Source organism: Loxodonta africana, chromosome 5 (genome assembly GCF_030014295.1).
Source record: "Loxodonta africana isolate mLoxAfr1 chromosome 5, mLoxAfr1.hap2, whole genome shotgun sequence".
NCBI lineage: Eukaryota > Metazoa > Chordata > Mammalia > Proboscidea > Elephantidae > Loxodonta > Loxodonta africana.
In genome coordinates this window covers 65,982,608-66,006,233 of record NC_087346.1, presented here as the reverse complement: position 1 = coordinate 66,006,233, position 23,626 = coordinate 65,982,608, and the positions used below count along the sequence as shown (strand labels likewise).

The 23,626-nt window shown below is 39.1% G+C and overlaps 2 protein-coding genes across 12 annotated transcripts in view; one reads left to right on the top strand and one right to left on the bottom strand.

The window, feature by feature from the left end:
- PTPN13 (protein tyrosine phosphatase non-receptor type 13) overlaps positions 1 to 8,098 on the top strand; it is a 278,545-nt gene extending 270,447 nt beyond the window's left edge. For all 11 annotated transcript variants that reach the window (XM_064285603.1, XM_064285600.1, XM_064285598.1 and 8 more), the window contains one exon: positions 791 to 8,098. In XM_064285603.1, coding sequence (XP_064141673.1) covers positions 791 to 886 — 96 coding nt within the window. In that variant the 3' untranslated portion in view covers positions 887 to 8,098. The remainder of the gene's footprint in view (positions 1 to 790) is intronic.
- A 994-nt stretch (positions 8,099 to 9,092) lies between these two features.
- Positions 9,093 to 23,626, bottom strand: part of SLC10A6 (solute carrier family 10 member 6) — a 39,781-nt gene continuing 25,247 nt past the window's right edge. The window contains exons 4-6 of the mRNA XM_003414192.3: positions 17,682 to 17,857; positions 10,933 to 11,090; positions 9,093 to 9,667 (exon numbers count right to left, since the gene is read on the bottom strand). Coding sequence (XP_003414240.1) covers positions 9,456 to 9,667; positions 10,933 to 11,090; positions 17,682 to 17,857 — 546 coding nt within the window. The 3' untranslated portion in view covers positions 9,093 to 9,455. The remainder of the gene's footprint in view (positions 9,668 to 10,932; positions 11,091 to 17,681; positions 17,858 to 23,626) is intronic.

Here is a 23,626-nt window from a genome sequence, read left to right as displayed (position 1 = left end):
ACTCAAGGGAAGATGTGAAGGAGGGAGTCATGAGATACCTGGAGCAGGAGCCTTTCAGGCAGAGTGAACCATCTGCGGGGAAGTCCAAAGTGGGAGAGTCTTGTGTGTGCTCAAGAATGGTCATGGCACCACGGCTGGGCTGCAGCCAGGGAGGATAGGCCAGAGGGAAGGGAGGAGGCCGAGGTTTGGGCTTTCCTCTAAGTGCACTGGGAGCCATCACAGAATTGTGAGCATGGGGTGATGTGATCTGACTCACATTTTAAAGGATACTCTGGCTGTTGTGTTAAAATGAGACCTGATTTGGGGAGAGGGGACAAGGTTAGAAGTAGGGAGGCCAGTTAGGCAGCAGGCAGTAGTGGCCAAGACCAGGGTGGTAGCTGTGGACCCAGTGAGAAGAAGGCACTGTGTGAAGTGAGTTTGCTGATGGATTGTACGTGGTGTGAGAGAAAGAGTAAAGGATGAACATGTGGAAACATTAAATTACAGATGAACAAAAAGATCACTGGACCTTCTGCTGCTAAAGAGTAGTTAGTGTTTTAGGAAGTGTTCTTACATTCCTTATTCTAAGCACAGGTACGTAGAGACACACATGCACTATTTTAAATGAAATTCAACTATAGTTACATTTTGATAACCCTATGCACAAATCTATATCTTCTTACAATCATCATAAAATAAAAATTTTCCATATTTTCAAAACTCCTCAAACATCACTTTCTATAGTGGTGTGACAGTATACAATATTCACATTATATAACTTAAAGTCTTTTTGTTGTTGTTGTTGCCATAGGATCAATACATTTTCTGCTATCAAGTTATCCTTTACGTTCTGACACGTCTTCAAGCTGAAGAAGAGCAGAAAGAGCAGCAGCAGCCTCTGAAATGACATGAAAAGAGAAACCTTCTGGAAGGAAGCCTTCCCGTTTTTCTCCTAAACCTCCAAAAGACTGCCGCTCTCCACTTAAAATAAAGATGGCTGGGTGAGTCCACCCAATACTATTATGCTTGTTCTCCTCTTCCTTAGAGGGACAATCTTCATAACAGTAAGTAATGTTGACATGCTGTATTTTTACAGCTACTTTAACCTCTGATAATTATTAAAAGTTTTTTAACACTAACTAAACAATGCAGTTTATTAAACTGCTTTTTGGTTTAGAGACTTTAGGGATGATTAAGACAGCATTTGATCATAGTGGACATGGTTACGAGAACACTCTGAGTATTTGTAATGCACCAATCTTGTTTATAATAAAATTCTTTTTCAGTATTTTAATAAAGTAGAGCTATTTTATAGGGGATACTTGAAACCAGTATTTAAGCTTTAAGTGACAACAATATTGGCATAGAATAAAGTAGCAAATTTTTATTATATCAATTTCTAATGTTTACTATATAGAATTTCCTGTAATATATTTATATGCTTTTTCATGAAAATGGAGTTATCAGATATCTGTTTGTAACTGATGTATCATCTCACTTTGTAAATAAAAATACACCTTAAAACGTGAGCCAGCCAAAAATGTGTGCACGCCCACATTTTCAGTGTGTTACTGGTTTTAAATCTGCCCCCTATGCCACCTAAAAGAGGAAGACCTGTTGAAACCTTCCCCCATTGCAGGCTGTCTGGCATTGTTTTTAAGAACACTTCTGCCCCTGTGAAGGCAGGAACTTCTGGACCAGCTTCCCGTCTTCCCAGTTGGTCACAGTCCTGTCAGCCACAGGGACCAGGAATGTTGTCAGAAACCTCGTTAGATCTTCATCAGGGTCTGGTGTGACGGGCATATACTGGCAACAGTAGTTCAGAGTTAGTCTCCCTTCCTTCTGCACCTGTCAGTGGTGCCAGTTTACTGTGCCTAGCTGATAAGTAAGTCAGAATGTTTTCAAATCCTGGTCATGGTGATACTCAGGATATCTCAGCTGACCAAGGAGTAATCAAAGAAAACACTATTTGGTTTATATTTGGTTCTGCCAAACAGAAAGAAAAAGAGATCAGCCTCAAAGAGCTTCCTGCATTCAGCCCCATGTGGCACCGTTCCAAGACCCAGGAGACCACATGGCCCACCCTCATTGAATTGCACCAAGTCTGAGCTAGTTGACTTGAATTTCTGATATTATCTAAGTGATTCGCTGGAACCTATTCCTGAGTATCTGAGGATATTTGGGGGTAAAAGGCAGTATCAGTAAACATGTAAAGCTCTACTATGCTGTGTTTGACTCCCCACCTGGTAACAGGTTTGAACCTTACCTCAGAAGCAACTCAAAATCTGGCAAGAAATATCACCACCACCATTCCTTCTTCAATCAACAGTTTGTATATATTGGGCTGTAGCTTAAGATTTCGATTGAAAAAGGGTTCCACTGTTTTAAAAAGTGTTTGGAAATCTCTGTTCTAAGTTTGTGGGAATTAAGAGGCCTTGTTTTCCTGTCATAGGCATGTGAAAGCAGGCAAGCAGGCTTTAGAAGCCAGTGCAGCTGGAGATAATTAGCTTCCCTCTGAGGTCAACATAAATGGGAGAGGGGAAAGCTAGGAAAGGATGCTTTTCCTGCAAAGAATGTAGTTTGGAAATGGAAACTGGGAAGAAAACGCCGGTTTAGGTTTACAAGCCTTGAATGGAAACTTTAATATAGTAAACATGTTACTGTCCTCATCTGGGATCTGGCTCTCCTGCCGTGGAATGGTGTAAGCTATTTGCTAGAGCCACTCTGGTTACAAAGGAAGGCAAGCCCCACGGGGCTGGGGTAGCACATAGAGCACTCACGTATCAAATATGAACAAATACAGCTCAGCTCTTAACACACATTGTATTAATTAGCTTAAAAAAAAAACCAGTTGCCATCAAGTCCAGCTCATGGGGACCCCATGTGTGTCAGAGCAGAACTGCACTCCAGAGTGTTCAGTGTCTGATCATTCAGAAGGAGATAGCTAGACTTTTCTTATAAGGCACTTCTGGGTGGACCCCAACCACCAACCTTTCTGTGAGCAATTGAGTGGTGCCTTTTTAATTAACTGTTGTTAGGTGCCATCAGGTCAGTTCCAATTCATAGCAACCTCATGTACAACAGCATGACATACTGCCTGGTCCTGTGCCATCCGCACAATCTTTGCTGTGCTTGAGCCCATTGTTGCAGCCACTGTGTCAATTCAACTCATTGAAAGTGTTCGTCTTTTTCACTGACCCTCTACTTTACCAAGCATGATGTCCTTCTCCAGGAACTGGCCCCTCCTAGTTAACTAAGTGCTATAAAATATATACCCAAAACATACAATGACTCAAGCACAGTTCTGGACAGATGAACAGCTCAGCAGAGCAGCTCTCCTTCCCTCAGTTTTGAGGAACCCAGGCTGATGGAGGTTTTCTTATCAACACATAGCTTCCAAAGTCATCCTGGGAATCACCTCCATTCCCCTAGGCAGAAAGGAATGGAGTTTTTATGGGACAAGCCTGGAAGCAAAGCACATCACTGGTACTCACATTCATCTTCAAGAACTGGTCAAATAACCCCTGAGTACAGGGAAGCTGGAAAACGTAGATTATGACAACTCTATGCTATAGAAAGGGAAGCACAAGTTTTGATGAAACATATGTATAAAGCTGAGCTGAAGTTGCATATTCTTAAAAAATAGTATCCTAATATAGTCCTTAGTATTGCAGAATTAGAAACAATTTTATCCCCAAAACAAAACTTTGGTAGATGCCATTGGGTGGAGATGAATTATCATGGTTGTTGAAAAAAATTAGATTTTTTTTTTTTACACCTGTGGTTTCTAGATAGCCTCTCAGGTATCTTGATTTTAAAATGACTAGTTATCTAAATGTAGTATGGTAAGCCCAGAAATCAAAAGAACAGCTCAGCTGCAGCTATCTTCTAGTCTATACATAGTGAGAGAATGTGTTCCCATTTTGCCTAATTCAGAATATTCAAGGTTCTTTGTTATGGTAAAGATAATTTTGACAGACATTGTGGTTTGAACTGCATCATATTTTAAAGCCAATTTAAATTTTAACATATCAGTTAAGGATTTCATTTAACTGCAAGTAACCAAAAAACAACCAAACAGGAGCGTAAACAAATTAGAGATTTATTTTCTTTCCTTGAAAATACAAGTTCAGAAGTAGGCAGTTCCTGTGATTAACTCTACAGCTCAAGAATGTGAGCAACTCTACAATTATCCTGGCCTTTTGCTCTAGCCGTTGCATCCGCATTCCAGAAAGGAAATAGGAGGAAGTGACAAGAAGGAAGGGTCGGTCAGTGCCTAGGGTGTGAAAGCAAAATTTCCCAGAAATCATGAGCAAATTTCCACTTCTATCTTATTAGCAAGAACTGTGTCACATGGCTACCTCTAGCTTCAAGAAAGTCATTTTTAGCTGGGCACATTGCTGTTCTGAACAAAATATTGGTTCTGTAAATAAGGACAAAGGTGTCAGTGGATATTTGGTTGCAGTAAGCATTGTGTATCCCTTTCCAATTCTACCACAGTTCTTACCCTTTCTTAGTAGCTAGCACTGTGTCATTCATTTAAGATATTTCTGATTTATTTGGCCTCTATTTACCTTGAGTAGCAGCAGTAGCAGGAGAGCCAGGAATTGGAGAAGGAACTGGAATGCATGTCTGATTGGTTCCACAAACAATTGCATCTTTTGCCATGAGACTAGACAAGAACTGGATGGTGCCTGGCTACCATTACTGAACATTTACATCAAAGATTCTATAGAAGAATACTATCAAAAGGGGTAAAAATGTGGAACAGAATCTCGATTTTTCATGAAATTTAGACTTTCTGGAGTCATTGAAGTTGGATGACCCCTTGAAACTATTGCCTTGAGGTAATCTTTAAACTGAAACTAACCCCTAAAGTCATCTTTAAACCAAACAATAGTTAAGCTTAATTAGTAAGGAATGTTTGCCTTGGGCATTGTGCTTTTCAAAAATTATCTATATGTGATCAAATTGACCACACCTTTTTTTTTTTTACTCAAAAGTTTAGTTCAGAAATTGAAGTGGCAGCGAGTTTCTGTAAATGGTGGTGGAATAATTTGGAAATGGATAGTAAGAATGTTTGCATAACTTGAAGAATGTAATCCATGTCACTGAATTGTATATGTAGAAATTGTTGAATAGGTTTATGTATTGTTGGGCATGTTTTCACCAAAAATAAAATAAATATTTTGTAGATAAAGCATACAAAAATCTTTCCGATCTTAAGAAGTATCTGAATTTGTAACTGTTTAAAAGAGATTCACGGATGGGAAGTATTTTAAAGAAGTCTACAGTTTGTAGCTTAAAAATATTATTTTTTATCATAAAAATCAAACTCATTTCTGTAGAGTTAATTCTGACTCATAGCAACACTATAGTATAGGATAGAACTGCCCCATAGAGCTTCCAAGGAACAACTGCCGATCTCTTGGTTAACAGATGAGCTATTAACCGCTGTACCACCAATTCACTCAAAATTAGGAATATTCTAGAAATTCATGCTAAGCTAACTCTCAGGACACTGGTAAAAACCGTATTGCCAGTTTATTAGCTTACAGGGAACTATATCTAGCAAAATGAGTACAGTAAGCCTGGACATTCAGACAGGAGCCCTCCTCCTGCCAGGTAAAGTACAAGCAAAGGCCGATCAGAAGGTTGCTTACCCACTGCCGTCGAGTCGATTCCGACTCATAGTGACCCTGTAGGACAGAGTAGAACTGCCCCATAGAGTTTCCAAGGAGCGCCTGGCGGATGTGAACTGCCAACCTCTTGGTTAGCAGCTGTAGCACTTAACCACTATGCCACCAGGGTTTCCGAAGGTTGCTTAGAGGGTAGGAAAAGGAAACCATATATTCTTGATGATGTGATTTACTAAACTGAGTGAGGCTGAATTACCTTTTCTACACTAGGGGTAGTATTTGTGACTGCATAAGAAAAGGGAAGGATACAGAACACTTATTGACCACCTCTGGTGCATTGTACCAAGTATATTCATGTTACATACTTTACAGTGCATTTAGGATTGAGTATCTTATTCTTTTTAAAACAAGAAACTGAGCTCCAGAGAGGTTGTCACTTGCCAAAGTTTGCGCAAATAATACATGGCAGAACTAGGATTCAGTGGCAGATCTGGCTGACTTCCATCCATAACTCCAGAGGCCCTTGTTCTTTCCACTATACTATGCTGTCTCAACTCTCCATCTGGCTCTTTTCCAGACACAGTGCTGGAATCATTCAACTTAACATTATTGCCCTGGCGCCATCTCTTCTGAATTTCATATAGGCCCCAGCTTTTATTAACTCATTATTATTAAGGTCAGTTAGAATACTATCTATTCAACTGGAGCTTTTTAGGTTACATTCTTTATCCTAATAATTGTGGTCTCTTGGACAGTTTGACTATCTCCAGTTCTCTCAGTAACACATTTATAAATCATCTCTGGAGATGGAAGTCTTCTGAATTGACCACTTTCAAAACCTTACACTGATTTTTGTTGTTTCTGTCTTAAAGGATGGCCTTTTATAGACCTGCCCCTCATCCTGGGAATGCCCTGACTGTGGTAGATACCAGCCATCCTTATTGCTTTCAGAGCAGAGAGCTGGACTTTACCATTTTGTGTTAGGTACCTAAGTAGAGAAACAATTTAGAAATTCTCTTTGCATGGACTTTTTAAAACTCATGGTAACGTTCATTTTTGGCCTGCGAATCGATGAATTCACAACTCTACTGACCACGTACATTACAGTGATCGATTCCCCGGTAGACTATAAACTCCGTGAGGGCAGGAACCCTGTCTACTTTGTTACTATTGTATGTCTCATGTGCCTGTATATAGCACAGACTAGTTCTCAATAAATATTTATCAAATGGATAAATGGAAATCCCCAAGTAGTAAAGCAACAGTTGAGAATAAATCACATCACAAATGCGCATCGCTCTTGTCCGTATCAAGAGTACTGTGACTGCAAGGCTCAGTGGGGCTTTTTCATGCTACCACAACTGCCTGCTTAATTATTGTGAAAACGCCACAAAATATTTGTTGTGATTATTTATATTAACCACAAGTTCTTCAGAATATTTCCAAAATAAAAATGTACTTGCAGTTTCACACACATCATACGATGCACTTTCTCACACATTTCAAAATTTACAAATAATAGAAAATGGAACTAAATAAGGTCCCAACAAAAATACATTATATAAGAAGTTACGTGAATAAGGTGTCATTTCAAATCACTAAAGAAAAGAGGATTCTCCATATATGATACTGGGATAATTATTAAAATATTATGTTCTTAGCATGCCATACACAAAAATAAATTTGAAATAGATTAAACATGTACATATTTAGTCCATAAAAATGTTAGAAAAATACATGAGAAATTATTTTTAATAATGTCAGAACAGGGAGGAACAAAGGGTCTTATCTACTCCCAAGCGTAATTTACTTCATTATTTACAAGAACAACACACAGCGGCTAGTAAACATGTTGTGTAAACCCCCAAAGAAAGTCAAATACATTTTCAAATGGAAAAATTTGCAATCCAGCCAAAAATATAAATATTCTAATATTTAATAGATATGAGGGTCAAAAAGCATTTTTTAAACAACAAGACTAATAAAGCTGAATATGTAAAAAATATAAAACTTCTGTACAGAAAAACAAAAGGTAAAAGACAGGGTAAGTAAAATGTTAGCAAAGGGTTAGGACAAAGGGTCACTGTCCACAATGTAGTAAAATCTGTTAATCAAAAAGGAAAAAATACAATTAGAAAAGCAAGCAAAAGACATGAGTAGGCATGTGATGATGAAAAGTGCTCAGTCTCACTACTAATTTTTAAATGTAATTTTTAATGAGATGTTTTCACAAGTCAGTTTCAAACACTGAACGGGTTGATAGTTCTTTAGACTGGTGAGACTGTGGAAAGCTAGGCCCTCTTATGCACTGCTGTTCAACGTTGCTAGAGAGCAATCTGTCCAACATTTCAGTGCGCAGTTGGCCCAGCAAATCGACTCTTAAGAGGTGATTCTACAAAAAAGTCTGCACAAGTGGAAGGGTGTTTGTAGCAGCATTATAATACCAATAAACTGAAAGCTATCTATGTGTCCATGACAAAGACTGGTTAAATAAATTACAGTACTTCCATGCTATAGAATACTTCTAAGTAGCCACTGTACTAAAGAATGAGGTAGGTCAAAGCATACTAATATGGAAAGATGTTCCATAACATGTTTTGAAGTGACTTACAAAACAGTACATATGGAGTGATCCCAGTTTTTATAAAATGATACACGTATGTGCAGTGATTAAGAGCTCATCTGTTGCCATCTAGTCAATTCCAACTCATAGCAAACTAATAACACATGTTCTTTAAATTCCCTCCCAACTTGTATCACAGTTGTAATCAAAAATGGTAGTCAAAGATTCTGTAGAAGAATCCTGATCAAAAGCGGAGAAATGCAGAACAGAATTTCAAATTTTTCATGAATCTAGATTTTCTGGAACCATGGAGGCTGGCTGATCCCCCGAAACTATTGCCCTGAGATAATCATTAAACTTTAAACCAAAAATTGAACGGGTTGATAGTTCTTTAGACTATCCCCTGAAGTCTTCTTAAAACCAACCAAGAATTTAGCTTAACAAGTAAAGAATGTCTGCCTTAAGCATTGTGCTCTTTTAAGATCTATCCATATGGGATCAAAATGACAACAGCAACTCAGAAGATTAGATAGGAAATTTAGGGGGCAGTAAGATTATGTTAATAGTGGAGGGACAACTCAGAAAAGAAGGGTGAGAGTGGTTGCACAACTTGAATGTAATAAATGTCACTGAATTATACATGTAAAAACTGTTGAATTGGTGTGTTCTGCTGTATGTATTCTCAACAACAAGAAATAAATTATTAAAAATTAAAAAAAAAAAAATAGTCAAGCCCTTAAAGAAGAACAATTATTTGGGCAAAGGGCTTTATGTAAGATCTGAGCCGTATGTCCCAGTGCTCCAAAGGACCTGCAAAGTCAAACAATCATGTGGAACCAGACTCCGTCCTTGTCTTGCAGTATGAGCTGACATCTCCCCTGCACAGAAACCCTTGTCAGATTAAAATAGACATTATAGGATGGCTTCACATAACCATGGGTATTACCTATTGCTATGAGTCAGAATCGACTCGACGGCAGTGGGTTTGGTTTGGGTTTTTGGTATTGCCAGGCATGATTTACTGCCTGGGAAGACGAGAACACAGACAGCACCTCGTGAATGTGTTGTGTAAACGCCCCCAAAAGAACTCTCTGGAAAGGGGTAGAATACGTTTTCAAAAAGGGATCCTATCACAATTCACATCCACACAAAAATATAAATATCCCAACATCTGACACTCAAATATTCACACAGGCCCTGCTACTAGGATTCATGCATCAGCTCTGCACCGTTTTCCTGGCCTCTGAAGAAGCCAGGGGACCAGCAAGTCCCTACTAGTCATATGAAGAGATGTGGCCAGTTGGCTTAAGAGCCCTGTGGAGATCCACTGCCCCTGACGGCCCAGGAGTTGCACTGGTTTCTTCATTCACCTCCAAGAAAGTATTGGTCTCTTTTGGAGAAGTGGTTTTCTTATGGCAGGCTTCTGCACAACCAGGGCTCTTATTTCTATGTTTGTTCTTCAGTCTCCTCTTGTATATCTGATATGCTAGATGTTAAAACATACAATTATTAGGCATCATTTTAGCAAAGACTATAATTTTAGTATGTAGTTGTCCATCGTTTGGGAGTTTGAGTCATACATGTATAAACACAGAAGAGAAAATAAAGGGAATAAACAGAAAATTAAGTAACAAAATGATTTGGTGTTTCAGAATGGCTTTTTCTCTCTGGAATGGACCATTCGTGATTGAGACTCATTCATCAGGTCACTGACAGCTCATTCATTTATTCATTCATTGAATCAGTCACTCAGCCAGTCAGCAAACCCTTGTGGAATGCCTGCTGTATCACAGTCCAGAGTGCTGCGATGTAGCTAGAAATAAGATAGGCATGTCCTTTCCTTCACAGGCTCACCGTGAGAAAGAATTAAAACTTGGATCTAAGACCAAGAGTTTTCCTTATAGAGTTTCTCTTATCTTGTGGGAAAATTAGACTCTGAGTCAACTATTCTATAAACCAAAAACCTACGGCCGCCAAGTCGATTCCGACTCATAGCGACCCTATAGGACAGAGTAGAACTGCCCCCATAGAGTTTCCAAGGAGCACCTGGTGGATTCGAACTTCCAACCTTTTGGTTAGCAGCCATAGCTCTTAACCACTGTGCTACCAGGGCTTCCCAACTATTCTGTAGCATTCCTTATATCGATTGTTGTATCAGTACCATAGAGCATTGCTCAGAGCCTTTTCCCTGATGATAGTAACCATATGCAATGGCCCAAGATAAATAAGTAAATAACCTTCTGTGAACCTTCATAAAAACTGAACTTCAAAATGTGTGTTTTACTTTATGGATAAGCATAGAGATATTGTATTTCATATTTGAAAAATATTTCTCAACTGTTCATCATGAGTCTTACTTATAGAAACATTGTGAAGTAACTTGGCATTTGGGAAAATTGGAAGCTCATGATGAAACATTCCAAATAGCAAACACATATGTTTAATAAATGCCATTTTTGAGATCAATGATTGCTCATGGAGACTTTGTCAAGCTCTGGAATCTAAGTTTTGATGGTGCATTGGTTTCTGTGAAGGATGTGTGTTTTATAAGCTCATTCACATGGCTTTTATAGCTATCTTTGAAACGCCTACTTTGGAAAAGGATTCTGTTTCTGTTCTTTATTTTCCCTGTAAATGTCAGGTTAAAAATGTATTACGTTGGCAGCACTCACAAGTTTGGATTCAAAAAGGAGTCAGTAAATTGAGTTGGCAAATTTTCAGTCAAGTCTTCTGAATGGGTGCTCCACCCACCTGCGATAATGAGAAATCCATCCACCAGTTGGAAGAGCCCATAGGCCAACGGGAAGTTAAACATCTGGATCAGTTGCTCAGCAGTGAAAGATAACTGGAGCATGGTGAGACACATCTGAATATTCTGAGCTCCAGTTTCCAAAGAAATAGTCCTGCACCTACCAATGAAAATTCTCAAGAGTTACACGGTAGCAATAAGGACTATTCTACGTTTTCTCTTAATCAGTGTATAGCAAAACTTACCAGTTTAGGTCATTAAATATTGATTCATTCACTAATTATTTGCTGTACCTATTCTTAGAGAAGGAGCCCCTAAGAATCCTGCCCTACGAATCCGGCTGTAAAGAAAAGATACACATGCAAGAAAGGCTTCAGTAACAACACAATGCTTGAAAACAAGCAACAACAACAAAAAAACACTAAACTAAATGAAATCCAAATGTCTACCATGGTTGTCTTTGCTTAAAGAGTTTGGTAATCGTTTTTCTACATTCTACTTGTATATTTTATTGTTTTTCTTTTTTTAGGTTTAGAAAATGAAATAAATTTCATTTGAAAAAGAAAAAGGAGGGAGAAAGGGGAAGAAAAGAGCCGGACCCTGGGGCTTGGTTAAGCAGTTTTATTTGTCTCCAGTTTATAATGAGAGCCTTGGCAGGTTTTTACACATGGAAGTGAAGCGATGAAAGAGATGCTTCGGAAGATAAGCCGACATCTATGTGCAAGCTGGTTTGGAACAGGGAGGTAACTAACAAGGGTGTGTAATGTGGGCTGAAAATATCAGTACTGGTACAGGGCACATTCTGTGGCTCTTATCTTATTTCTACTCTTACTCTGTTGCTTGCTGTGCTTTGTTCTGACCACACTTTTTCTTCCAGAGCCCTGACCAATAACTTGATACGGTCAAACTACAAAGCTCATCCTCACTACACCAACCATTCACAAAGCAAATGCAAATATCTCAATCCTGATCTTTCCCAAGATGTCAGGTATGAAAAAGACAAGACTGCTGACTGCGTTTTACCACAGGAATACTTTCTCTCTAGGTCCAATTCCAACAACAAAAACAAGGTCCAAATTATATTTCAACCAGTCAGCAGGCTGTTTCTAATTATTGACTTAAGAAACAAACCTAAGCTCAAATCCTAACTCCACACTCTCTGTGAATTTGATCAAGTTACTTCTCTGAAGAGTTTGCTCACCTGAAGAATAAGAGTAGTGATAGTACCTACCTGTCAGGGCTGTAATAAGAAGTAGATGTGATAAACTAGGTGGGACTTTGGCTAGTGCTTACTATAATCCTGAATGTTCCCCAGGTGGACTGGAAGTAGCGTAAAGCCTGTTAAAATTTTCCCAACCTCCACTTTCAGAATTCAATTGCATAGTTTACTTTTCTTTAATAATTCTTTTCTGATTTTAAAAGTAGTGCCCATTCATTGTGAAAAACTTAGAAAATGTAACAGAAAAAATCTTTAAGAAACTACAATTATCCTTAATTCTACTACCCAAAATTAAACATTACCATATAGTGTATTCCTTCCAGTATTTTTCTATGCACAGAATTTTTTTGCTTTCTTTTACAGAACTGGAATCAAAATGTATACTTTTTATATTATTCTTTTCTTAACATTTTATTGAGTTTTTGGTGAAACCTTATGCAGCAAATCAGTTTCCCATTCCACAATTCACACACAAATTGCTCTGTGACATTAGTTGCTGTCCCCACAATATGTCGGCACTCTTGCCATTTCCACCCTGCCTTCTCCATTTCCATCCCTCCGATTTCCCTGCCCCCTTTGCCTTTTCATCTTTGCTTTTGGGCAAATGTTGCCTATTTGGTCTCATATAGTTGATTGTTTTAAGGAACACGTTCCCCACAGGTGTTCTTGTTTATTTTATGTTGTTAGGTGCTGTTGAGTTGGTTCCGACTCATAGTGACCCTACGTACAACAGAATGAAACACTGCCCGGTCCTGTGCTATCCTCACAGTCATTGCTATGCTTGAGCCCATTGTTGTTGCTACTGTGTCAGTCCATCTCATTGGGGGTCTTCCTCTTCTTCACTGACCCTCTGCTCTACCAAGCATCATGTCCTTCTCCAGGGACTGAACCCTCCTGATAACAAGTCCAAAGTATGTGAGACGAAGTCTCACCATCCTTGCTTCTAAGGAGCATTCTGGTTGTACTTCTTCCAAGATGGATTTGTTCATTCTTTTGGTAACCTAGTAACCTAGTGCCGTCGAGTCAATAGTCCATGGTATAGTTAATATTTTTCACCAATACCATAATTCAAAGGCGTTGATTCTTCTTATTCTTGTCCAGCTTTCACATGCATATGAAGCAATTGAAAGTACCATGGCTTGGGTCAGGCACATCTTAGTCTTCAAGGTGACATCTTTGCTTTTCAACAATTTAAAGAGGTCTTTTACAGCAGATTTACCCAAATGCAGTGTGTCTTTTGATTTCTTGACTCCTGGTTTCATGGGTGTTGATTGTGGATCCAAGTAAAATAAAACCCTTGACGACTTCAAACTTTTTTTCCTTTATCATGATGTTGCTTATTGGTCCAGTTGTGAGGATTTTCGTTTTCTTTGTGTCTAAGTATAATCCATACTGAAGGCTGTGGTCTTTGATCTTCATCAGTAAGTGCTTCAAGTCCTCTTCAATTTCAGCAAGGAAGGTTGTCATCTGAATAACGCAGGTTGTTAATGACTCTTCCTTCAATCCTGATGTCCCGTTCTTCTTCGTATAGTCCAGCTTCTCAAATTATTTGCTCAGCATCTCAAATTATTTGCTCAGCATCTCAAATTATTTGCTCAGCATCTCAAATTATTTGCTCAGCATACAGACTGAATAAGTATGGTGAAAGGATACAACCCTGATGACCGACTTTCCAGACTTTAAGCCACTCAGTACCCCCTTGTTCTCCTCGAACAACTGCCTCTTGATCCATGTGCAGATTCCTCATGACCACAATTAAGTGTTCTGAAAGTCCTATTCTTCATAATGTTATCCATAATTTGTTATGATCCACACAGTTGAATTCCTTTGCATAGCCAATAAAACCCAAGTAAACATCTTTCTGGTATTTTAGAAGCCAATCTATTATTTGGCTAAAAGGTGACCTCTAGGAGTGGCTTCGGTTCCAGGTTAAAAGGGTGTCTAAGGACACTGGGTTTTTTTTTAACGGCGGTAGTCTCAGGGATTCCTCTGTACTCTGTCAGTCCTGTAAGTCTGATCTTTTTTGTGAATTTGAGTTTTGTTCCACTTTTTTCTCCCATTCTAACCAGGACCTTCTATTGGTCAGAGCACTCCATAGTGGTGGCCGAGAACCACTTAGTTCTGGTCTCAGGCTAGAGGAGGATGTGGTTCATGTGGCCCATTAGTACTATGGACTAATTTCTTCCTTGAGTCTTTGGTGTCTGTCTTAGTCATCTAGTGCTGCTATAACCGAAATACCACAGTGGATGGCTTTAACAAAGAGAATTTAATTTCCTACAGTCCAGTAGGCTAAAAGTCCGAATTCAGGGCACCGGCTCCAGGAGAAGGCTTTCTGTCTCTGTCAGCTCTAGAGGAAGGTCCTTGTGATGCATCAGTCTTCCCTTGGTCTGGGAGCATCTCGGTGCAGGAACCTTAGGTCCAAAGGATCTGCTCTACTCCTAGCACTTCTTTTCCTGGTAGTATGAGGTCCCCTGTCTCTCTGCTTGTTTCTGTCTTTTGTATCTTAAAGAGATTGACTTAAGACACTATCTAATCTTGTATATCTCATCAGTATAACTACCACTAATCCATCTCATTTCATCATAGTGATATGATTTACACCACGTAGGAAAATCACATAAAATGGTGGATAGTCACACAATACTGGGACTCATGGCCCAGCTAAACTGACAGATATTTCTGGGGGACATAATTCAATCCATGACAGTTTCTTCCATTCTCCTTTACTCCAGATGGAAAGAAACCCATAGTTGTATCTTAGATAGCCACTTGCAAACTTTTAAGACACCAGGCACTACTCACCAAACTAGGATGTAGAACATTATGAACTTTGTTATGACAATTGCCCTAGATGTTCCCCAAGACTAGAATCCTTGGCCTTCAAGCCCAGTAACTCAGTCCCATGAGGTGTTTGGGTATGTCTAAGAAGTTTCCATAACTGTGTCCCCTATGTTCTCTATTATATGTATGAATATATATGCAGCACGTACAAATATGTATATACAAACGCCCAGCACCTGTATATGCACGCACATGCGCTCCCATACCCCCTCCCACACCTATATAGCATACATATCTACCTATGTAACCACTCACAGATTTTTGGTTGTTATTACTGTTGCTGCAGAGTTACATATGTTATAGTATTCACCGTAGTTGTCTTTACTCTCACATACTTCTCAGTGTTTTCATTTACCTGGTCACATTTTTCTGACTTTCCACATATTGTATAGTGCTTTTTCCGTCACCAAAATTAACATGCATCTACTAAGTGATTCTCCCTCCCTTTCCCATCCCGCATAACCATCAAAGACAACTGTTTTCTGTGTGTCTATTCTTGGCTTTTTATAGAATCGGTATCCTACAATACCACACCTTAGAAGCAAGGACGGCAAGATTTTGTCTCACATACTTTGCACATGTTATCAGGAGGGACTAGTCCCTAGAGAAGGACATCATAATTGGTAAAGTAGAGGGTCAGCAAAAAAGAAGACCCTCCATAAGATGGATTGACACAGTGGCTGCAACAATGAGCTCAAGCATAGCAACGATTGTGGGGATGGCACGGGACCAGACAGTGTTTTGTTCTGTTGTACATAAGGTCACTATGAATTGGAACCAACTCAACAGCACCTAAACAACAACATCATAGAATATTTGCCCTTTCGTGATTGACTTATTTCACTCAGCATAATGTCCTCCAGATTCATGTGTGTTATGAGATGCTTTGCAGATTCATCATGGTTCTTTATCATTGCATAGTAGTCCACTGTATGTGTGTACTACATTTGTTTATCCATTCAACCATTGATAGACACTTACGTTGTTTCCATCTTTTTGTTATTGTGAATAATGCTGCAATGAACATGGGTGTGCATATGTCTATTCGTGTTACAGCTCCTATTTCTCTAGGATATAGTCCTAGGAATGGGATTGCTGAATCATATGGTATTTCTAGCTTTTTGAGGAAGTGCCATACCATTTTCCATAGTGGTTGTACCATTTTACAGTCCCACCAACAGTGTATGAGTTCCAGTCTCCCCACAATCTTGCCAGCATTAGTTGTTTTCTGTTTTTTTGATGAGTGCCATTTTTACAGGGATGAGATATTATTGTAGCTTTGATTTGCATCTCCATAATGGCTAATGATTGCAAGCATCTCTTCATGTGTTTGTTAGCCACCAGAATGTCTTCTTTGGTGAAGTGTCTGTTCATATCCTTTGGCCAGTTTTTGATTGGATTGTCTTTTTTGTAGAGTTGTTGAAGTTTTCTATATATTTGAGAGATTAGACCCTTGTCAGATGTGTTGTTCCAAAATTTTTTTCCCAGTGCATAGGTTCTCTTTTTACGCTTTTGGTGAAGTCTTTTGATCAGCATAAATACTTAATTTTTAGGTGGTTCCAGTTATCTAGTTTATCTTCTGTTGCTTGTGTATCTTTAGTTATATTTTATAGTGTATTTATCACATAAATTAAGACCCCTAGCTTTGGCCTTATGTTATCTTCCAGAAACTTTATAGTTTTAGGTTTAAATTTTAGGTCTTTGATCAATTTTGAGTTTATTTTTCTGTGTGGTGTGAGGTATGGATCCTGTTTCATTTTTCAGCAAATGGCAATCCAGTTTTGCTATATTGTTCTTTTTTAATTTAAATTTATCTCTTTCTCTTGGATACTTTCCAGAATCATTAAAACTGATGCATCATATTTCGTCATATAAACACATCATGAATTAAATATCTCCGTGTTGTTAGGTATTTAAATTGTTTCCATTTTTTTATATTTATAAATAAAACTGTAATTAACATCTTAGCACTTCAGTATTCATGTGTATCTGATAGTGCTAACTTTAGGACAGATTTCTAAAAGTGAAGTCACTGCAGTAACAGCTATAAATATTTATAAGGCTATTGCTACAACAATACATTGGCCTTGCAGAGAGTTTATACCAATTTATGTTCCCACCATGGTTGTAAGACTCACTAATCTCGTTATAGGTATACCAGCATGGGGTATTATCATTTTTAATATTTTACATTATTTTTAAATTATATACCTCAACTTGTAATGATAATATTTAAGACAAATTCCTACCCTGTTTCTCAAGTTTGCCTTCTTTCTCTTGTTTCTTATGATTAGCACATTTTTAAATATTTAGCACAAACACTAGATAAAGGCTTAATCTCTTATGCCATGCCACAGAATATCCATGCTATAGAACGATCTCTATATTTAATGAAACCATTTCACGTCTTCTGTTTAATTACTAGAATAAGAAGAAAAATGAGTCCAGATTTTAAGAAGTGGTGTAAACACCTTGAGCCTCATTTCACAGATTTCAATTCCCATCAATTTGGCAATTTAGTTTACATAAATTATGATCTGTTTACCCTCTTTATGCTGAGTTGTCCTGTTCCATCCACAATTTACAGCAAAACTCTTTTTGTCCTCTGATACAGCCAGGCAGCAAAGCTTGCCAGTGGCACTATGTTTAATTTATCTTCCTCGAAAAAGCATATGAATAATTTAAATGTACCTCTGCCAAGACTGCTGGGTAAGAAGTGCCAGCAGAAAGCCCGCGAGATGGCCAATCAAAGGAAAGATGAAACTGACGACCAGAAGGGCGAAGTCTGAATTCCAGGCTCCTTTAGACAGCACCACACCAGCAACTGCAACCACCACAAGGAGGGCCCCACCAACAATGGCCCCAATCTAAAGCAAACCAAAAAAAAGTACATGTAAACATCATGATCTTTTCCCTCTATGATGCAAATAAAGCCCATCACTGCACTAAAAGGCTTGACATCTATAAATTTTAGGACAAAGAGAGGGCTTGGAGACCATCTAATCCAATCTCACTGTACAGAGGAGGAACCTGAGTTCCAGATTGAGTGACTTGGCTAAGGTAGATGTTATGGAGTGAATTGTGTCCCCCCAAAATATGTACTGGAAACCTAAACCCTATACCTGTGGATATAGTCTAATCTAATGTAATCAGTTTTCATAATGCAATCTAATTTAATGCAATCAACTCATCAGTGTAGGGTGGTCCCTAAACCTAACAACTTCAGAGTTATATAAAGACCAACATAGACACAAAGACACAGGAGGAAAGACTGACAACAAGGGAGGCAGTTGAATTTACAAGCCTAGGAAGCCAGGCTACTAGAAATTGAAATGGAAGAGCCCCGGTGGCATAGTGGTTAAAGGGCTGCACTGATAACTGAAATGTCCCCGGTTTAAATCCACCAGCTGCTTTGCAGGAGAAAGATGTGGCAGTCTGCTTCCATAAAGATTTACAGCTTTGGAAACCCTACGGGACACTGTTGTATAGGGTTGCTATGAGTTGGAATCAACTCTATGATAGTGGGTTTGGCTTTTTGGTTTAGAAGTTGAAACAGAAAAAGAAGGACCTCCTCCTGGACCCACACCCTGAATTCAGACTTCTAGCCTCCTGAACTGAGAAAATTAATTTCTGTTCTTTAAAGCCATCCACTTGAGGCATTTCTATTACAGCAGCACCAGGAAACTAAAACACTAAAAATTGATGGAGTGGTAAACAAATCTAAGTTCTTTATAATTAGGACTTTTTTCCCTACAGGTAGGGAATGTGGCCCGAAGGATTGGGTAGCTGAGTTTTTCATAAATAGGACAGAATTGTGAAACAAAAGAAATCTGACAATAAGTACCCCCACACTGCTACATACATCTGAGATCCCTCCTGATAACCTACTCTCCAAAATCTGTTCTGCCTCACACAATGGAATACTGCACATTGATAAAGAACAGTGATGAATCTGTGAAACATTTCATAACATAGAGGAATCTGGAAGGCATTATGCTGAGTGAAATTAATCAGCTGCAAAAGGACAAATATTGTATAAGCCCATTATTATAAGAACTCATTTATGACAAAAACTTTCACCAAAATAGGACTTGAAGGAAAATTCCTCAACATAATAAAGGGCATCTATACAAAGCCAACAGGCAACATCACTCTAAATGGAGAGAGCCTGAAAGCATTTCCCTTGAGAACGGGAACCAGACAAGGATGCCCTTTATCACCGCTCTTACTCAACATTGTGCTAGAAGTCCTAGCCAGGGCAATTAGGCTAGACAAAGAAGTAAAGGGCATCCAGACTGGCAAGGAGGAAGTAAAATTATCTCTATTTGCAGATGACATGGTCTTATACACAGAAAACCCTAAGGAATCCTCCAGAAAACTACTGAAACTAATAGAAGAGTTTGGCAGAGTCTCAGGTTATAAGATAAACATACAAAAATCACTTGGATTCCTCTACATCAACAAAAAGAACATCGAAGAGGAAATCACCAAATCAATACCATTCACAGTAGCCCCCAAGAAGATAAAATACTTAGGAATAAATCTTACCAAAGATGTAAAAGACCTATACAAAGAAAACTACAAAGCACCACTACAAGAAATTAAAAAGGACATACTTAAGTGGAAAAACATACCTTGCTCATGGATAGGAAGACTTAACATAGTAAAAATGTCTATTCTACCAAAAGCCATCTATACATACAATGCACTTCCGATCCAAATTCCAATGTCATTTTTTAAGGTGATAGAGAAACAAATCACCAACTTCATATGGAAGGGAAAAAAGCCTCGGATAAGCAAAGCATTACTGAAAAAGAAGAAGAAAGTGGGAGGCCTCACTCCACCTGATTTCAGAACCTATTATACAGCCACAATAGTCAAAACAGCCTGGTACTGGTACAACAACAGACACATAGACCAGTGGAACAGAATTGAGAACCCAGATATAAATCCATCCACATATGAGCAGCTGATATTTGACAAAGGCCCAGTGTCAGTTAATTGGGGAAAAGATAGTCTTTTTAACAAATGGTGCTGGCATAACTGGATATCCATTTGAAAAAAAATGAAACAGGATCCATACCTCACACCATGCACAAAAACTAACTCCAAGTGGATCAGAGACCTAAACATAAAGACTAAAACGATGAAGATCATGGAAGAAAAAATAGGGACAACGTTAGGAGCCCTAATACAAGGCATAAACAATACAAAACATCACCAAAAATGACGAAGACAAACCAGATAACTGGGAGCTCCTAAAAATCAAACACCTATGCTCATCTAAAGACTTCACCAAAAGAGTAAAAAGACCACCTACAGACTGGGAAAGAATTTTCAGCTGTGACATCTCCAACCAGCGCCTGATCTCTAAAATCTATATGATTCTGTCAAAGCTCAACCACAAAAAGACAAACAACCCAATCAAGAAGTGGGCAAAGGATATGAACACACACTTCACTAAAGAAGATATTCAGGCAGCTAACAGATACATGAGAAAATGCTCTCGATCATTAGCCATTAGAGAAATGCAAATTAAAACTATGATGAGATTCCATCTCACTCCAACAAGGCTGGCATTACTCCAAAAAACGCAAAATAATAAATGTTGGAGAGGCTGCGGAGAGATTGGAACTCTTATACACTGCTGGTAGGAATGTAAAATGGTACAACCACTTTGGGAATCTATCTGGCGTTATCTTAAACAGTTAGAACTACCATACAACCCAGAAATCCCACTCCTCAGAATATACTCTAGAGAAATAAGAGCCTTCACACAAACAGATATATGCACACCCGTGTTTATTGCAGCTCTGTTTACAATAGCAGAAAGCTGGAAGCAACCAAGGTGTCCATCAACGGATGAATGGGTAAATAAATTGTGGTATATTCACACAATGGAATACCACGCATTGATAAAGAACAGTGACGAATCTGTGAAACATTTCATAACATGGAGGAACCTGGAAGGCATTATGCTGAGCGAAATTAGAGGCAAAAGGACAAATATTGTATAAGACCACTATTATAAGATCTTGAGAAATAGTGTAAACTGAGAAGAACACATACTTTTGTGGTTACGAGGGAGGGAGGGTGGAAGAGGGTTTTTTACTGATTAACTAGTAGATAAGAACTGCTTTAGGTGAAGGGAAGGACAATGCTCAATACATGGAAGGTCAGCTCAACTGGACTGGACCAAAAGCAAAGAAGTTTCCGGGGTAAACTGAATGCTTCAAAGGTCAGCGGAGCAAGGGCGGGGGTTTGGGGAGCATGGTTTAAGGGGGCTTCTAAGTCAATTGGCAAAATAATTCTATTATGAAAACATTCTGCATCCCACTTTGAAATGTAGTGTCTGGGGTCTTAAATGCTAACAAGCGGCCATCTAAGATGCATCAATTGGTCTCAACCCACCTGGATCAAAGGAGAATGAAGAACACCAAGGTCACACGATAACTAAGAGCCCAAGAGACAGAACGGGCCCCATGAACCAGAGACCTACATCATCCTGAGACCAGAAGAACTAGTTGGTGCCTGGCCACAATCAATGACTGCCCTGACAGGGAGCACAACATAGAACCCCTGAGGGAGCAGGAGATCAGTGGGATGCAGACCCCAAATTCTCACAAAAAGACCATACTTAATGGTCTGACTGAGACTAGAGGAATCCCGGCGGTCATGGTCCCCAAACCTTCTGTTGGCCCAGGACAGGAACCATTCCTGAAGACAGCTCATCAGACATGAAAGGAGTGGACAGTGGGTAGGAGAGAGATGCTGATGAAGAGTGAGCTAATCATATCAGGTGGACACTTGAGACTGTGTTGGCATCTTCTGTCTGGAGGGGGGATGGGAGAATAGAGAGAGTTGGAAGCTGGCAAAATTGTTACGAAAGGAGAGACTGGAAGGGCTGACTCATTAGGGGGAGAACAAGTGGGAGTGCGGAGTAAGGTGTATATAAACTTATATGTGACAGTCTGACTTGATTTGTAAACGTTCACTTGAAGCTCAATAAAAGTTAATAAAAAAAATAAATAAAATAAAAACCTGTTTCATGTACCATAGCCTTCAACGGCACCAAACCTGAAATCTAAAAAAAAAAAAAAAGAAAACATTCTGCATCCCACCTTGGAGAGAGAGGTGTCTGGGGTCTTAAAAGCTAGCAAACGGCCATCTAAGATGAGTCAATTGGTCTCAAGCCACTTAGATCAAAGGAGAATGAAGAACACCAAGGAAACAAGCCCAAGAGACAGAAAGGGCCACATAAACCAGGGACTACATCAGCCTGAGACCAGAAGAGCTGGATGGTGCCCGGCTACAACAGATGACTGCCCTGACAGGGACCACAACAGAGAACCCCTGAGGGAGCAGGAGAACAGTGGGATGCAGACCCCAAATTCTCTTAAAAAGACCAGACTTAATGGTCTGACTGAGACTAGAAGGACCCTGGTCGGTGGTAAAGGCCCCCACACCTTCTGTTGGCCCAGGACAGGAACCATTCCCAAAGCCAACTCCTCAGACAGGGATTGGACTAGACAATGGGTTGGGAAGGGATGCTGGTGAGGAGTGAGCTTCTTGGATCAGGTGCACACTTGAGACTATGTTGGCATCTCCTGCCTGGAGGGGAGATGAGAGAGTGGAGGGGGTTAGAAGCTGGTGAAATGGACACGAAGAGAGTGGAGGGAGGGAGCACACTGTCTCATTAAGGGGAGAGCAATTGGGAGTATGTAGCAAGATGTATATAAGTTTTTGTGTAAGAGACTGACTTGATTTGTAAACTTTCACTTAAAGCACAATAAAATAAAAAATAAAAAGATCTGTCCTGCCTGATCATGCCCACTCTCCTCCCACTATCCCTTCAGCCACCAAGGGCTTCCTACTCCTTGGGTCCTCTGCCCTTCTCTGCCCCAAGTGAAATTTCCCCTCTTCTTATTAGATTACTTAAATTAATATTCATGTAATTTAAGAAGTACCGACCTCTATCCTCTCCCAAATGAATACTGAGTCTTACTTTATTGTTTATCAAAAAAAGGATATATTTCCAGTAGTTTGAGTTTTCAGTAAGGTAAGAAGGAAGATTGGTCCAAGACTTTTTGGGGAAGTCAGGATCTTGGCAAGCTTCCATTCATACCATGTAGACAGAAAAATGTGCTCCTAGTTACAGTATTAACTTCAGATTTTAAATGACCCAGGGTGTAAGGTTATCAAAAACAACAATTCAGTGTGCCATATGTATGCTCTGGTGACCATTTTTACAGGGAAAGACTAGGCCCATGCTAATGGGAAGAAAAGAAGCTCGAACATACAAAGAAAGGCCTCTGGTTGCAAAAACACCTTATCTTTCTACCAAAAAAAGAGAATTCAAAGTTTAAAATTCATCAAGATCGTATGAGGAAAACTGAATTTGTTCAAAAAATGATCAGATCTAAACTCAAAAGAGGACTAAGAACAGAGGATGAAGCTATACTAAGATAATAATTCAATTGGCCTAGTTTTTTCATTGAGGCGTTCCAGAATATTTATGCATATTATTTAAATATTTTCTGCCACAAATCCTAGGATATAGCCCAGGGAAAGGAATGTTATATCTGCTCTTTATAGTTAATAAACTGATATAAAAAAAACTTATCTGATTTCTCCAT